This window comes from Macadamia integrifolia, chromosome 12 (assembly GCF_013358625.1).
Source record: "Macadamia integrifolia cultivar HAES 741 chromosome 12, SCU_Mint_v3, whole genome shotgun sequence".
NCBI classification, from domain to species: Eukaryota; Viridiplantae; Streptophyta; class Magnoliopsida; order Proteales; family Proteaceae; genus Macadamia; species Macadamia integrifolia.
In genome coordinates, this window is record NC_056568.1 from 24,203,850 (window position 1) to 24,218,364 (window position 14,515).

General features: G+C 37.7%; 2 protein-coding genes across 6 annotated transcripts in view; both read right to left on the bottom strand.

Annotated features, from left to right (window-relative positions):
* Positions 1–2,551: 2,551 nt before the first annotated feature.
* LOC122057114 lies at positions 2,552–6,811 on the bottom strand. Of its 2 annotated transcripts, XR_006133459.1 has the most exons (3): positions 4,325–6,811; positions 3,732–4,214; positions 2,552–3,269 (listed from the first exon to the last, which is right to left on the bottom strand). XR_006133459.1 is itself a non-coding variant. In XM_042619116.1 (2 exons), the coding sequence occupies exons 1-2, from the start codon at positions 6,383–6,385 to the stop codon at positions 3,789–3,791; spliced, it is 2,487 nt and encodes an 828-aa protein (XP_042475050.1). In that variant the 5' UTR covers positions 6,386–6,811; the 3' UTR covers positions 3,621–3,788. The 2 variants fall into 2 exon arrangements, 1 of the variants encoding a protein (XP_042475050.1); XM_042619116.1 differs by lacking the exon at positions 2,552–3,269 and having other exon boundaries at positions 3,621–4,214.
* A 2,140-nt stretch (positions 6,812–8,951) lies between these two features.
* The window catches only part of LOC122058193, a 6,403-nt gene continuing 839 nt past the window's right edge, over positions 8,952–14,515 (bottom strand). Inside the window, exons 2-5 of one of the 4 annotated variants that reach the window (XM_042620744.1) lie at positions 13,784–13,955; positions 13,094–13,556; positions 11,818–11,895; positions 8,952–9,929 (exon numbers count right to left, since the gene is read on the bottom strand). In XM_042620744.1, the coding sequence (XP_042476678.1) occupies positions 9,422–9,929; positions 11,818–11,895; positions 13,094–13,556; positions 13,784–13,955 (1,221 nt within the window). In that variant the 3' untranslated portion in view covers positions 8,952–9,421. The remainder of the gene's footprint in view (positions 9,930–11,817; positions 11,896–13,093; positions 13,557–13,783; positions 13,956–14,515) is intronic. The other 3 variants (XM_042620745.1, XM_042620747.1, XM_042620746.1) reach the window with 3 other exon arrangements.

Below are 14,515 nucleotides of genomic sequence, written 5' to 3' on the forward strand. Positions count from 1 at the left end.
AAAGAAACAAGCCTGTGTCTTGAGATGGGACTTTTGAAAAATAAGAGACCCTTGTTTTATGGTGTTGGACCAGATGTAAGTCTGTGGGTTTCTTGTACTTTTGATTTGGAGTTGAAACATTCTTTTTAATTTGGTATGAGTTGACAAATGCGTAATTTTAAATGAAGTGTGAAATGCGGTATAAAGAAAAATAAGAGTTGATTCCCTTGGAACTAGATAGGGCATTGCATCTTAGGAAACGTGGTGTCTTAATTGAAATTCCTAGGGAGAAAACTTCTGAAAGAACTCTAGCATCACTGTCTTTGTGGGCATATGCAAAAAGTGAAGCTACATAGTAACTTGGGTGTCTGGGTTTGCTCCACCATGTCATTCAGGCCAAAAGTAGTAGAGTAGAATAGAGTTTATTAAGTGAAAAAAAAAGAGAAAAAAAGTGCAAATGTCATTAATGCTAGGTAACATGTTTGGTCAAAAACACTCCAATGCCTTAGTCATTGGTTCTCTCTTTCTTCACAAGTGGTTTTTCCTTAAGATAAGAATGTTTTGGAAGAGATGAAGTGAGTTCCAAATTAAGAAATATGCTTGTGCCTGGAATTGATAAAGGGTAATAAAGTTCAAGTGTGTGGGTCCCTTGTAAGAGGAATTATCTTTGCTCCGGATCGATTTGGCCCTTATCTTTAGCCAAGGTTGGGATTTGTTTATTTTGAATTTTGGGTGTATATTCACTGCAAACACCCACGCGACACAACTCGTCCACTAGGGGTGACCTAAGGGTTTAAAGGCTTGTTGCACATGCTAAGTGCAATCGTGATTCCTACGAAAGTGAGTTAGGTTTTTTGTTTTTATTCTTTTTCTTTTTATTTTGCTCGAGGACTAGCAAAGTCTAAGTGTGGGGGGATTCTGATGAGCACATTTACATATGAAATCTAGTGTAGTAAAACATGCATTTTACATATTTAGAATGGAGCTACCTTGAGTTTTACTCTCTTTTTGCAGGTTTTATAATTTCAAGGCCTTAAGAACTATCAGGCGCTATATCTCTAATTTTATACTAAAGAGGTCTTATTTCTTTTCATGGTTGCGAAGAGGACGAAATTCTGAGCAAGATGGACGTGTTCAATTGCAAGTACACATTCGTTTGGTCAACTGTACAAGTGATTATTATTTTCAGACTAGAAAAAGAATAATAGATCAGAACTGAACCGAGATGCAGAACCAGCCCATCTGCAGTTGTCCCAAGGGTATAAAGAATATTCTAAATGACAACAAGGATTGATGGACCACAACTTTAAGCGATTGAAAATTCATTTTTGGTAATAACAATTACCTAGCGTAGTTTATGAGTTGTGGTGTGCAAAATCCTTTGCTTATTAAGAGGTCTCAAGTTCGAACCTCTTAGCTGCCAAGATGGTTGTATGCAAGTTTGAAGAAGAGAGAAAAAAATAGGAAAGAAGAAAGAAAAAAAGAAAAGACAAAGGCATGGATGAAATTTTCCATTAAAATAGAATATTATCCAAATTCAAGCAAGAAAAATCGGCCAAAGGGGGTTTCTTGCGCAAGAAGAGAAAGAAAAATAGAAAAAGGGAGAAAAAATAGGAAAAAAAAAGGCAAGAAAAATCGATGAAGGACTTCATTCTTCTTCTAGGGTTTTTTCTTAGTTGCTCTATCTCTTTCTCTAGCTCTAGTTCTAAGTTTATGCTTTAAACACTTTTGTAAGTTCTTTTTATTCAATTAATGCAAGCACTTTTGTTTTTTATTCATTTTTTTTATTTTTATTGTTTAAACAATTGAAGTTATGATTTTCAAGTTCTAGTTCTTAGCTTAGTTATAGGTGACAAGATGAAGCATATTTTTCAAGTTCAATTTTTTTCTTCAGATTTGTTTTCTCTAGTACTAGAAATTTCAGATTTGGTTTATTCCAGATCTGATTTTTAGTACTGGTAGTATCTCAAATCGATCAAGTTTTCAGTTCAAGGGTTGAAGTTCAAGTAAGTAGGCTCATTCAGTAGTCTTCTCTCCCCCCTCTCATTCCCTCTTCTGACTACCATTTCTTTCTTAATTTAGGATTTTAATTTCAGTTGTTACATTATTGTTATTCCTTTCCCCCAAGGTTCATGGCTAGTGTATGTGTTGGCTTTACCCCTCCTAGCCATAGAACCATCATTTTATTGTTTTTATTTTCATTGTCTCCCTTTCCCTAAAGCCAAGTAGAGTAACCCTTGTAAGAGTGACTCTCTGGTCAAGTAGGGAAGCTCATATTATGATACATCCCTCGGGCTAAATAGAGAAACCTACTTGTGAGTCTCTCTCTAGCTTTATCCCCTTTCTTTTACTTTACTTTTATTTCAATATTTTTTTTCCTTCATTGCTCTTTAATTGTGTGGGGTGTTTATTTTCAGCTATTTATGTATTTAATTTTAATTGAGTGGCTTGCGTGTTTAAATTCTTAGATGACAAATGGTTAGGACATTATTTTAGATACATATGTTTAGGACGGTAATTAGAATTAGATCACAATCATTAATCGGTTCATTTTTGCATTATTAAAAAAAGAAAAAAAATAAAGTGGCTTCTCTCCCTGTTTTCGACCCGTAGCTACACTGATCCGTACGCCTGTGGTTACATTTTAAAATCTCAAACACCACTCTCCTCATCATCTCATCCTCTTTTCACCCAACTTGATTGAATTCTTGCTGACATAGATGATTGTGTCTGTCTGTTCACTGTGGCACAACATTGAGCTTGGTCAGCTAGCCCCATCTCAAGATTCCCCACCATATGACTGGACTGAGTTAGCCTTTCCCTATCATTCACGTGCCTTCTTAGTCATGGAAATCTAAGTACTGTCACTGCCATAATAGCTGCCTTCCTAAATAAAATTTCATTCATACTTGTGTTCACTTTCCCCATCATCTCATCCTCTTTTGAGCCAACTTGCCCGAATCCTGCTGTTGTAGATGATTGTCTCTGAGTCTATTCATTGCCCATATGAGCCAAAGTAGCCCTCATTCAACTCCAGTATTCAAGAGCTTTGATGCATAGAAGAAGGAAAACCTCCCACCTGAGACCTTACAGATGATTGAGAAGATAATAGCAAGACTAGTTCCAGCAATCCCATCCAAAAAGCCCAAATTCTTGAGTAGCAGGATCACAGTCTTCCCCTGCCTCTTCTCCAGAATTAAGGTAGGAAGGCTCTCACATGCATGGAAGTAGTTCTTCCAGTAGAGATTCTTCCTCTCCCTATGGATGGCTTTTGCTTACTTCTCTCAGGACTGGGAATAATGAAAGAATATCAGAAGTGGAAACAGGAGCAGCAGGAATGAAACACTAATGCTGGAAACAAAAACATAGAGACACAAACATATTGGCGAGTGCATGACAATTCTGTGACCTAAATCCAATTACTATGTATCACATGTTACAACATATCATAATTGGTGAAGGCGGATGGTGCTCAATTTGATTTTTCCATAATTCTTCAATTTTCTAAAGCTTTGTGTCTGTGTTTGTGTGATTCAACTGGAGATATTCATCCATCCAAATGTTGCAATGACCTTGCATGTAGAGGATGCATAACATGTACTAGGATAAAACATTAAAAATAAAAGTTTGGAACCTTGTAATTGGCTAAAATGTCGTTAAAGCAAAGGATCAATTAAATGTTATTTACAACAAAAAAAAAAAAAATTCAGATCGAAACAAATGTATGAAAACAGTTTGAAACATGTTTCCACCTTATATATGGCAGACGAATTGTTGGATTTGCAGAGTGAGAAAAATAATTCCAAATCTCATCCCTCTGCCAGCAACTCAAGTGCATTGTCAACTAACGAGTGAATTGCTATGTCGTGCCGGCATAGTCCAACGCTTCCAGAGAAAATGTTGAAGCTTTCAATCTCTGATGTGGTCTCTCTCAGAATCTCAAGCTCCTCCTCCATTCCAAGAACCTTGAAAGTTTGAACCGTTTCTTTATTGTTTGTCATCATCCAAATTGCCAGCTCAATCACAAACCTCCTCATTCTAGGAACTTTGGCCGATGGGTTTTGGTAAAATTTCAAAATTTTCAGGAGTTTCATTGCTAATACGCCCTCGTCAATTCCAGTCTGATTAAACGCACTACTTGTTTCTTGAGGAGTCGTGAATCTGAATACCTGTATTGCGAGCCCGAGCATTACTTCTTGTACTTTGTACTCTTCTGACATTATTGCCTTCAGCACCTGTTAATCATTAGGTCATATCAAGACCCGAAGTACTTGTAAGAATGAGTCTTACTAGACTCTAAAATGCAAGATGAAATGGGTTACAGATGATAAAATGAGCGACTTACTATGGGTGCAGCAGCTGAGACTCCATTTAATTGTACAAAGCAATCGTGGCCAGCATAGTTGTATAAATTCCTTAAAATTCTGGCTGAATTGATGCGAAGCAATGGATCTTTGAGTGCCCCCACGAGCTTTGTTAGTACCTCCTGATTCAAAATCCTAGAGCAGTTCGTATTGCTCTCCAGTGCCAGCATTGTAATTGCCTCCCCTGCTGCAACCCTCACATGATTCTGATCTTCAGAATTTTGCTCTAGGAAGAAAATTCGCAATAGTTCTTTGATAATTCCACCTGTGTTTCCAATCTTCTCTCTTGCCTCCTCTTCGAAGGCCAAACTAGTTAAAATTTCAATTCCTAGGATTTGAAGCATTGGATACTTCTCACCATGCTTGAGAATTTCTCTGATGTTGCTCACTGTGAAAACAATCTCCACAATCTCTTGCCTCAGATGCTTGCCCGCGGTACCAGATGTTCTTGCGAGCAACTTAAGTGCTTGCAGGGATCGTTTAACTGCCAACATCCGACTGTCTCTGTCATGGCTATTCCTGAGCAAACTCTCTCCAGTATGTGTGAAATCAATAATTTTAGGCAGGAGGCCTCTCGTGTTACCGATCTTCTCACAATTATCGTGGTCGCGTGCAAGTTTCTTGAGAATGGTGAGACCCAATTGGTTGAAGGCGGAAAACTCATAATTTTCTCGATCGTAAACAATCTTTTTCTCCACGATTTCGTCAGATGCACCATCGGAGCCACGTTGAGTGTAGAGCAAAGATGATATAGATTCCATTGCACCAGAAATCCCTGCAACTCGAAGGGAGTTCTGCTTTTTCCCAGCTAGTTTGGATACAATCACTGCAGCTGCTTGCCTGATCTCTGCTTCTTGTGGGTTCTTCCAATACAACATCTCCACCAGTCTTTCAATAACCGATATAGATGTACCAATCTTCTGGAGTGTATCATCAGAGAATTGGGAATTGGTTGAGAATTTCTGAAGAATTCGAGCCCCAATGAGCTGCTCATCGCTGGAACCAGAGGCCAAGAGCTCTGTAGCAAAAGAAACCAAATCCAGCTTTAAGCCATCAAAGATGCTTCCATTAATACAGTTCGAATACGCATCATAGAAGAATCTCTTGATGGAAATCATGCCAGAGCTTCCTAACTCGCAGTCCTTGTTCACCTCTTCCAGCAGTTTCCGATACATAATCGTCCATTCCCAGTAGGCTTTTTCTAGCAGAGAAATGAAAGACTCCGCCAAGGCCAACCCATAGAAGACAATCAAGGCAGATTTATGGTTCCTATTATCTGGGCTTGGTTCAATTGAATTAGCATGATTCAACTGGACGAGCCTCAGAACGGAAAGCGCTATACAAGCTAAAGATGATAACAACTGGAACCAATAGAATAACTTACTGATGTTCCTAGATAGAAAAAACCAACTTGAATATGGAAGCAGGGGAACTTCTGATGATATCCATGTACGAGTTGATCGATTGCTCGGTCTTTCATCACTGGTCTTCTCTTTGAGATCTCGGCTTTGGCGTGTAGAAATTGACTCACGAATTCCTTTAATGGCTTGAACAATTAAATGGGGGCTCGATTTCATTGCTCGGAAGCTATGGATTCTGGCATCTGCAATCGTCCAGGTAGATTGATGTTGCCATTCAAGCTCATGACTGCGGCTGAAGATTCTGGCGCCTTCAATTAAGAGTATGATGGTGATGATCCAGAAGTCGATTCTGCTAAGTTTAATGGCGTAACCACCGAGAAGAACAACGGTTGCCCAGATGAATCCCATGGTTCCTAACCGAGTGGCCAATTTCTCGAGAACCGCAACTTGAAGAGCAAATAGAGTCAGCTTCTTCTCTGGTGCATTGACAGTTGGTTTCGATGGAGAACCAGAGTCTGCATTACTGCTGTCTCTCTTTTCCAATGGATCACCATCTACTCTCTGAGGTTCAAATATGGTGTCGGTTCCAGTACTGGAACTCCAATTATTGCTCAATTTACTATCAATCGGCACCCGTACGCTTCCATCGCCTTCTGTGGATTGTGGGCTAGGATGATCCATATTTCCAGACCAGGTTTTCAAGATCTACTGCCAAAAGAAAGCTTTTTGGGTTCAAATGAAACACTGAGGATTGAGAGAACAGTAGAAATTGAGATTGTCTAGACCAAGGTTACAGGAGATTTCGTTGGGTTGTGCTGTGAATTGTGAGAATGGAATTGCCAAATGTGAGATCTGATATGGGTTAACCAAAAACAAAAAGATGAAACTGGGGGGAGCAAGTATAAGCAGTTGAATGATGAGTAGGATTTGAGCTTTTTTCTCTCTTTCCTAAGCTTTTTCTGGAGCGTAGCTTCCCTTCCTCCTCCCTCTCTTCTCCCTTTCTCTTTCCCGTTGTCTCTTAATCCTTGCCTTCCAAGTATCAGCTCTCTCTCTCTCTCTCTCTATCTACTTTTTTCCTGGATCACAAAACCATATCAACCATTAAAAATGGAATATTAAGAAAGAAGACATGGTAGAGACTGACTTTCGTACCATACCCGCTGCTTGGGCCTCCATCTATTGGCAATGTCAACATCGACATTTCTTGTTTCTTTGATATTGCCCTACTTTTCTTTTATATTGCTCCACTCGGATCTGGCTTTGTTGGAAGGATTTGTTTAATAAAACTTAGAATATCATTGACAAATCATGTTCTTCCATGATCACAGGTAGTAATAATTTAGAAATTATCCATGTATAATTTTAAATCTTTAGATCTGTACACTGTAGAGAGATCTCCTCTAAGCACCAGTCTGGCGAAGGTGATCGGAGAAGGAGAATGGAGAGTTGGAGGGTTGGGGTAAAAATGGAAAAAAATATATTTTTTAGTTGACTGAATGTTTAGGTAGTTATATAAATCCAAACCTGATTTCAATTTTGTTAACTCAAATAAAAGATGAATAATTTTGTAAAGAGAAACTCAAAAATGAATAATCTTATAATTTCCCAAAAAAAATCTCATGGGCAATGACACTATTTCTGTATCCTCGTCCAATCAAGTAATTCTTCATAGTCATTCCACGTCAAACCACTCTTGTATGTTATTGCATCCCATTGGCATTGTTGTTTCCTGTAATCTTTGTTGCAATCCCTTTGCTTATGTTTCTTGGGCATACTCTTTTTTTCATCAACAAAAAACCTATTGAGTTTGGCAATAAAGTCCCTTGCATGTGGCCCATTTGTAGTTTGAAATGGCCAATAGATCTTGATGATCCAATCCTCCAAGGGAACATCCAATTTGAAAAAGTATAAAGTTTCTCTACAGCTCCAACGACCCTCAATCATCCATCCAATGGTTCAGAAGACTTGGACACACATCCTCAAGTGTTGGGATACGTGTCCAAATCTGATTGGAGGGTGATTCGACGAGTCAGGTAATTGGAGAGGAACTCAATCCTATTGAAAATATCTCATTTTTCTAGAAAATTAGATTCTCGCATCCAATTGATTAGCTAAAAACAGAAAATTAGGCTTACCAGCTTTTTATTTTTTCTCTTATCAACTTTATAATATGTTGAAGTTGGGCTTTATTCTTTCAGAAAATAGAAATACTACGGTACACTAACATGAATAAGCTGCCTTTTTTCATAAATAATTAAACTAAAAAATTGCTTTGGTTTCCTTCATAGCAGACACAGGAAGACTTGCCTTTATCTACCATGTGGCAATTTAGTGAGGCCAAATTTTAAATGGCAACCCACACCTTTGAATTTCGATTCTAATGGAGTTGATCATGTGGTAAATAAGCTTTAAAAAACATTTTCTAAATTCAAACCTTTGGAGAAATGGTTAAGAACTATGGATGACTAGAAATAGAAGGGAAAATGGCAATTACCTAGAAAGGTAAATAATTGAATTTTGGCTTTGAAAAATGAGAACTGCACCTATACCCCATTGACCAACGGTTAGAAATAGTACATCACCTTCCTAGGTGAAAAAACACTAGGAGAGTTGTATAATATTAAGCCCATGCTATGTGAGCTATAGGATTCTTTTTCTTCAAAGAGAGGGAGGCATTGCTAAGGAGTGCTTCTGTGTCAAGAGACTTTAGAATAATACAGCAGTTGATACTTACTAAAACTAACTGATATTTGATTCAACCAAGTTTGTAGCCTCCGATCAGAGTTGAACTGCAGAAAATCCTTGCCACTGCTATGCTTCCTTTGGTTCCTTTCTCGTGGCAATGGCTTCAAGTTGGACAACTAAAAAAGGGTATCAGTGATTCCACAGAACTTCCATTGTTGAGCTTAATAATCTATCCCATGGCTGTGGACTTCGATTAGAAGTCTAGTGCTGCATCACAACTCACTATAGCTTGAACATTCAGATTATGAGAACCACTATCACTATTGAGCTTATTTTTCTAGATTTCTCTGGTTCAAGGAGAGGATCATCAAGTTCAGATGTTGGGTAATACTCTTTGTACACAACCAGTGAAGATTCATCCAGGTTGAATCCAACTTACCTGCGAGGCATGAGCCAGAGTTATCTAAATCTCTGGAAAAAAACTATTGCCAATCTGCAAACCAGCTTAAACAAATTCAGTAGACAAATGTGACAATTTTAAGTTGAGAGACATTTGGTAGTGTGTGAGCAATGCAGATCAATCCAATTAATAAACTAGTTTAACTATACACAAATCCAGTTACCAGCAAGCAACAACAAAACTCTTTGCACTGAAACAATATTTTTGTCTCTCCCAAGGATCAACAAAATGTCAAGATGCCTGTCAAAATTTTGCTTTACTTGAAACATATAAAGCTTTATTATATTTTATACAAAGCTCTTTCAACTTAAGACTATATTACCGTCTAAGAAATTATTCCCACAATATGAAGCTTGATCAGCAAGCCCCAAATATCTCTGCAGTGAAGGCACACTAACCTCCCAGTAGTCACTAACCATGTCAACTGCTACAACATTACACTTGGGCAACTAGCCCAAAAGCTTTCTGCAACATTACTGCCACAACATTAAGCTTGTCAGCTAGTCCCATCTCAAGTTTCCACACAATATGAGTGACTGAATAAACCTTTCCATATCATTCTCATACTTAGTTCATGCAAACCTCAGTACTGTCACTGCCATAATAGTTGCCGCCCTGAAGAAAATCTCATTCATGCTTCTGTCCACTCTCCTCATCATCTGATCCTCTTTTGAGCCCAACTTGCTAGAATTCTTGCTGATATGGATGATTGTGTCCCTCAATCTATTCACTGACCATGAGAGCCAAACTAGACCAAATCCAATTCCAGAATTCAAGAGCTTCGATGCACAGAAGGTAGCCCTCCCACCTACTACCTTACAGACGACTGAGAAGATAACAGCAAGACCAGTTCCAGCAATTCCAGCTGAGAACTGATTTAGAAGTTCTGCGAGTTCAGGCCCCGATTTCTTGAGTGAGAGGATCACATTCTTCCCCCGTCTCTTCTCCAGAATTAATGTCAGAAGGATTTCACAAGCATGGAGGTAGTTCTTCCTGTAGAGATCCCTTCCTCTCCCCGATTTCTTATTGTGCCTCTTCCTTGGTGATGACTTTTGCTTATTTTTTTCAGGGCTGGGAATACCGAAAGAATATCAGAAGTAGAAATGGAAACAACAGGAATGAAACATTAATACTGGAAACTAAAACATGTTGCAACAGACACAAACATATTGGTTAGTGCAGGAATGCTGTGACCTAAATCCAATTAAGATGTATCACATGTTACAACATATCATAATTGGTGAAGGTTTCCATTTCATTCTTCAATTTTTTGAAACTTTGTGTATGTGTTTGTCTGTGGTTCAACTGGAGATATTTGTCCTTCCAAATCTTGCAATAACCTTGCATGTAGAGGATGCATAATGTACCTCATGCATTAGAATAAAACCTTAAATAATTGGCAGGAATGTCATTAAATCTAAGGATCAATTAAAGGAAACATAAATGGCCTACCACATCTTTAAGGATAAATCAATTAGATAACATAAAAACCTTATTTACAACTGACACGTTATCTCCAATGATAAGGCTAATCCATATACGAGACAGTAAAAGAATTTTACAATTTTTTTTTTTTTTAATGAATCTATATGTTATCCTACTTTTGTTTATTATATGTTAGTTTTCTCATATTAGGCCATTACTAGAATAATTATATCATATTGCATTGATATGGCTTCTATGTTATAGATAAATTTAATTATATAAAATTATCATTGCGGTATTACATATGTCATTAATGCATGCCTAAGTTGCCTTGTCGCCTAAGGCCCTAAGCTCCCCTCCAATGCCTTGGGTTGCCTAGTCGCCTTGACAACTATGTCACATAGCCTTGGTAGCCAATCCGAAAACGGAAAATACTTGAATTAAAGGAGTTAGGATAGTGCGATGGAACAACAGAAAAATCTGAAAACAGAGCAGGTTATGTAAACCACCTAAACTGATGTATAACGATATATATATATATAGATAAAGGTCAGATTTGTAATTTGGGACCAAACCAATCAATAGCTAATCTGATACAAAGGCTTTAAAATTGCTGAAAATTGTCACAAAAACAGGGTACCACCCAGTTGCAGAATAGATTAGATAACTGTCTTGAAACTTGAAAGGAGACATTGGAAAATATGAACAACGGAAGAGGAACGATCTGACCTGAAAAGAGTCAGTTCAATGAGAAGAATGAGAAAGTGGAGGTTGTCGACCAGACCTGGTTATGCCCAATCCACACAAGCACTCAAGCAAAGCAGTCTACTCTAAGAGAACTCAATTTTTCTATTCAATCAATTCAGATAATTCAATATCCATGGGTACATGACTACATGCTTAAATATATAAAGAGAATGAAACAAAGACTCCTAATCTAAGACTAAAACTGAAACTCTACCTCTTACATAGCTAACAAGAGATAATGACAATAGCAAAATTTACACAAATAACCCATTTAAATAGAAAGTGGAGGTTGTCGACCAGACCTGGTTATGCCCAATCCACACAAGCACTCAAGCAAAGCAGTCTACTCTAAGAGAACTCAATTTTTCTATTCAATCAATTCAGATAATTCAATATCCATGGGTACATGACTACATGCTTAAATATATAAAGAGAATGAAACAAAGACTCCTAATCTAAGACTAAAACTGAAACTCTACCTCTTACATAGCTAACAAGAGATAATGACAATAGCAAAATTTACACAAATAACCCATTTAAATAGAAAATACCCTAGGCGCCCCTACATGTGACTGCATCACGATAGCAGTATGTAGAAAACCACTAGGCAGTAACCCTTTGCAACAGTTGCAATTGATGAAAGAAATCCTGTGTCATAACTAAGTTTGGAAGATGACTGTCATAGTACACGTAAAAATGTGGACTATTTTTTATGTAAAATTTCCATATACCAACGACAGACATACAGAAAAATGAGATTTGTGCATGAAAACAAAAATGAAGATTAGTCCTATACCTCTTCAGAGGAGCAATGGTTAGAGTATCCAACTCCTGAATATTTCCATGGATACTAGGTGCATCAGTCCTATCCACCCTGTTCAATAAATAAAGGATTTAACCATGAGGGTTCGAGAAAATGGCACTTACGATAATTTGACAGAATATTCACCATGACAGAAATAACTGAAAGCTTTATAGAGAAAATTCTGCACCAGAAGATAGCCATGGTGATAAAGGTAAAGAGCACCTAATTCTGACAGTAAACCAAAGAAGAGTTCCACAAAAAGCAACTCATTTTTTTCAATTGGCCTCTTTCAGCTATAACAGAAATTGCGTGATAAATATTGATTCTAGATTGACAATCCCAATAATCTGATCTATAAGACTCTTCTGAATTTATGAATAAACAATCTTGGATACAGACCATCTAAAAGGAACACCAATCAAATGGTGACCCAAGTCAAACCCTCCCCACAAGGCATGCATCCCAGATGTCCAACACATACAGATAACCATCCTACTCTTCTAACAAAACTAGTGTCAATTCACAATTAGGAGGTGTTCAAGGTATCTGATAGAAGCATCAAAAGTTACCCATGGCAGGAAGAGGAACACAATTCCACACCATGAACTGCAGATTGGGTCAGGACTCCACAGTTAAGTGTCAATGAATCATAAAATGTCAGGAAAATGAATACAATAATTTCATGATCAATTCATATCTAGTAACAGGTTTAATGAAACACTAATTTGGTTGTACGTAAACAATTGAAATTGCGACAAAGAACAATAACAGCATTCAATCAGTACTAATTAATTATATGGAAATAAATGAGATGGTTACTAGGTTTATCATAGTAAACAAGTCCCACTAACTTGCCCACATAAACTATTCAAAAGGCAGGTAAAATTATGATGAGTAGGCCCAGAAATAAGAGCACATATGGAATCTTCAAGTTCATCCCATAACTAATAGAGCAACAAAGATCATAGAGTACACTGGGTTAAGGAAGCAATATCAAAAGTTGGAAAGTTAGAAATGTCCTTTTGATCTGTTTAGGGACCACATCCCATTGAAGGGTGGCCAGCTGATTTAAAGGTTATGATCAAGATTAGTGAGCGGCATACAGAGGATGGGCCTTAGATTCATCAATCGATATTACTGATAAACAAGAGACTGCCAATAAGTGCAATTTCCATGAATATCATAACTGTCTGTCAGCTTGTGCATGCCCAGAATAAACAAGAAAAAAATTTTAACTTGCAAGAATAAGGGTTCAAATGGTCAAAACCTGGTAAAGTGTGGTACCAGCATATGCTGCCTTCTGCATTTAGTTGTATTCTTTGACAAGTAAAACTCCGCGACAACTGAAAGTAGATCTTTCATCTCAACTACAGTACCCGCCAACAAGACTCGGCCATCTGGTTGAACTGTGACTTTTGAACCACGGGCCAAATCCCCAACAAAATCCAGAAGCGGTTTCTGAGCTGAGTCCCCATTTGGGTAGATAAAGGGTAGCTGAGCATCATCGCCCTCAACCTCATAAAGACGAAATCCATCATCAGGGGAAGCATATGGCTGTGGATGCGTGTCTATTGCCAGCATTTGTAGCCCCAAATCAGATACAAGAGAAATGTCTAGGACATCTCTAACTTTTTCACTTGATTGAGACATGAGGAAATGCAAAATATTTTCATGCCTTCTGCACTGTTCAGCAATCCCAGAGCTCAAGAGCACCAAGTCAGGGCGAGTTTCTGCTACCAAAACAAAACATAAATGGATCTTAAAAAGGATTTCAGAGCTTAACACACAACAATAACAGAAACCAAGATGCACCCAGGATGTTACTACAAGCTTCATTTATAAGAACTACAAGCTTCATTTATAAGAACCAACAATAATTTAAAAAAAAAATGTCTTTTTAAAGAAGTATACCGTGTTCACTCTAAAATTTAGTGCTGGAAGATAATGAGCTGCAAACCTTGTATATCAACAAGCTCAGGCCTCTTTATGGTTGAATCAAGCTTTATTTGCTCTGATAATCGGGCTGTGGATTTCCATGGATCCTCAAGTTGAAGTGGTCTTATATGAAAGCAACTAGAGCTTATCATCTGTTGTCTTGTTCCAGGAATTGGCATAAAAGGTTGGAACTCCTGCATCAGCCAAAGATTTTCAATAGTTCAGCCTTTGATGGATGGACAAAACCAACACATATGTAAAAAAATAATGTTCCACTAGGATGACAAGACCAATTTGTTCACATACGTTGCACAATAAATAATTGAAACAATAAAATCTAATTACCCATCATAAGCCCTGGAAAACCATATGGTTGGGAACTCCAAAGGCAGTATGAGTGGATAATTAGGAGGGTGGAGGGTGTGTGTGTGTGTGACTGTGTGTTGTCTTCCAGGTGCTTTTGGGTTGACTAATACTCGTGGACGTTCCACGTTGGTAGATAAATACTTTACACTGAATAACAATGAACAAACAGGTTCCAATATTAATCAAGAAGTTTTCACCGGGGAGAAAAAAATATGGAAGTTAGAATCAATAATTAATCGACGTAGAAATCAAAGCATCAAAGAATTCAGAGCACACATTTCTAAAGCAAACCAACCAAGAACCTAACCTTGCAAAATCAAAATAAAATCAATAGTTGCCCAATAGAAAACCAACTTCAGAATTTAGATGGCTAACACTCATTTTTCTT

What these genes read in the sequence shown, in the direction of transcription:
- LOC122057114 (XM_042619116.1), bottom strand. Translation starts at nt 6,385, where the DNA reads ATGGATCATCCTAGCCCACAATCCACAGAAGGCGATGGAAGCGTACGG. An exon ending in TCTCAGCTGCTGCACCCATA is followed by an intron (nt 4,215 to 4,324) that starts GTAAGTCGCTCA and finishes AATGATTAACAG; the next exon opens with GTGCTGAAGGCAATAATGTC.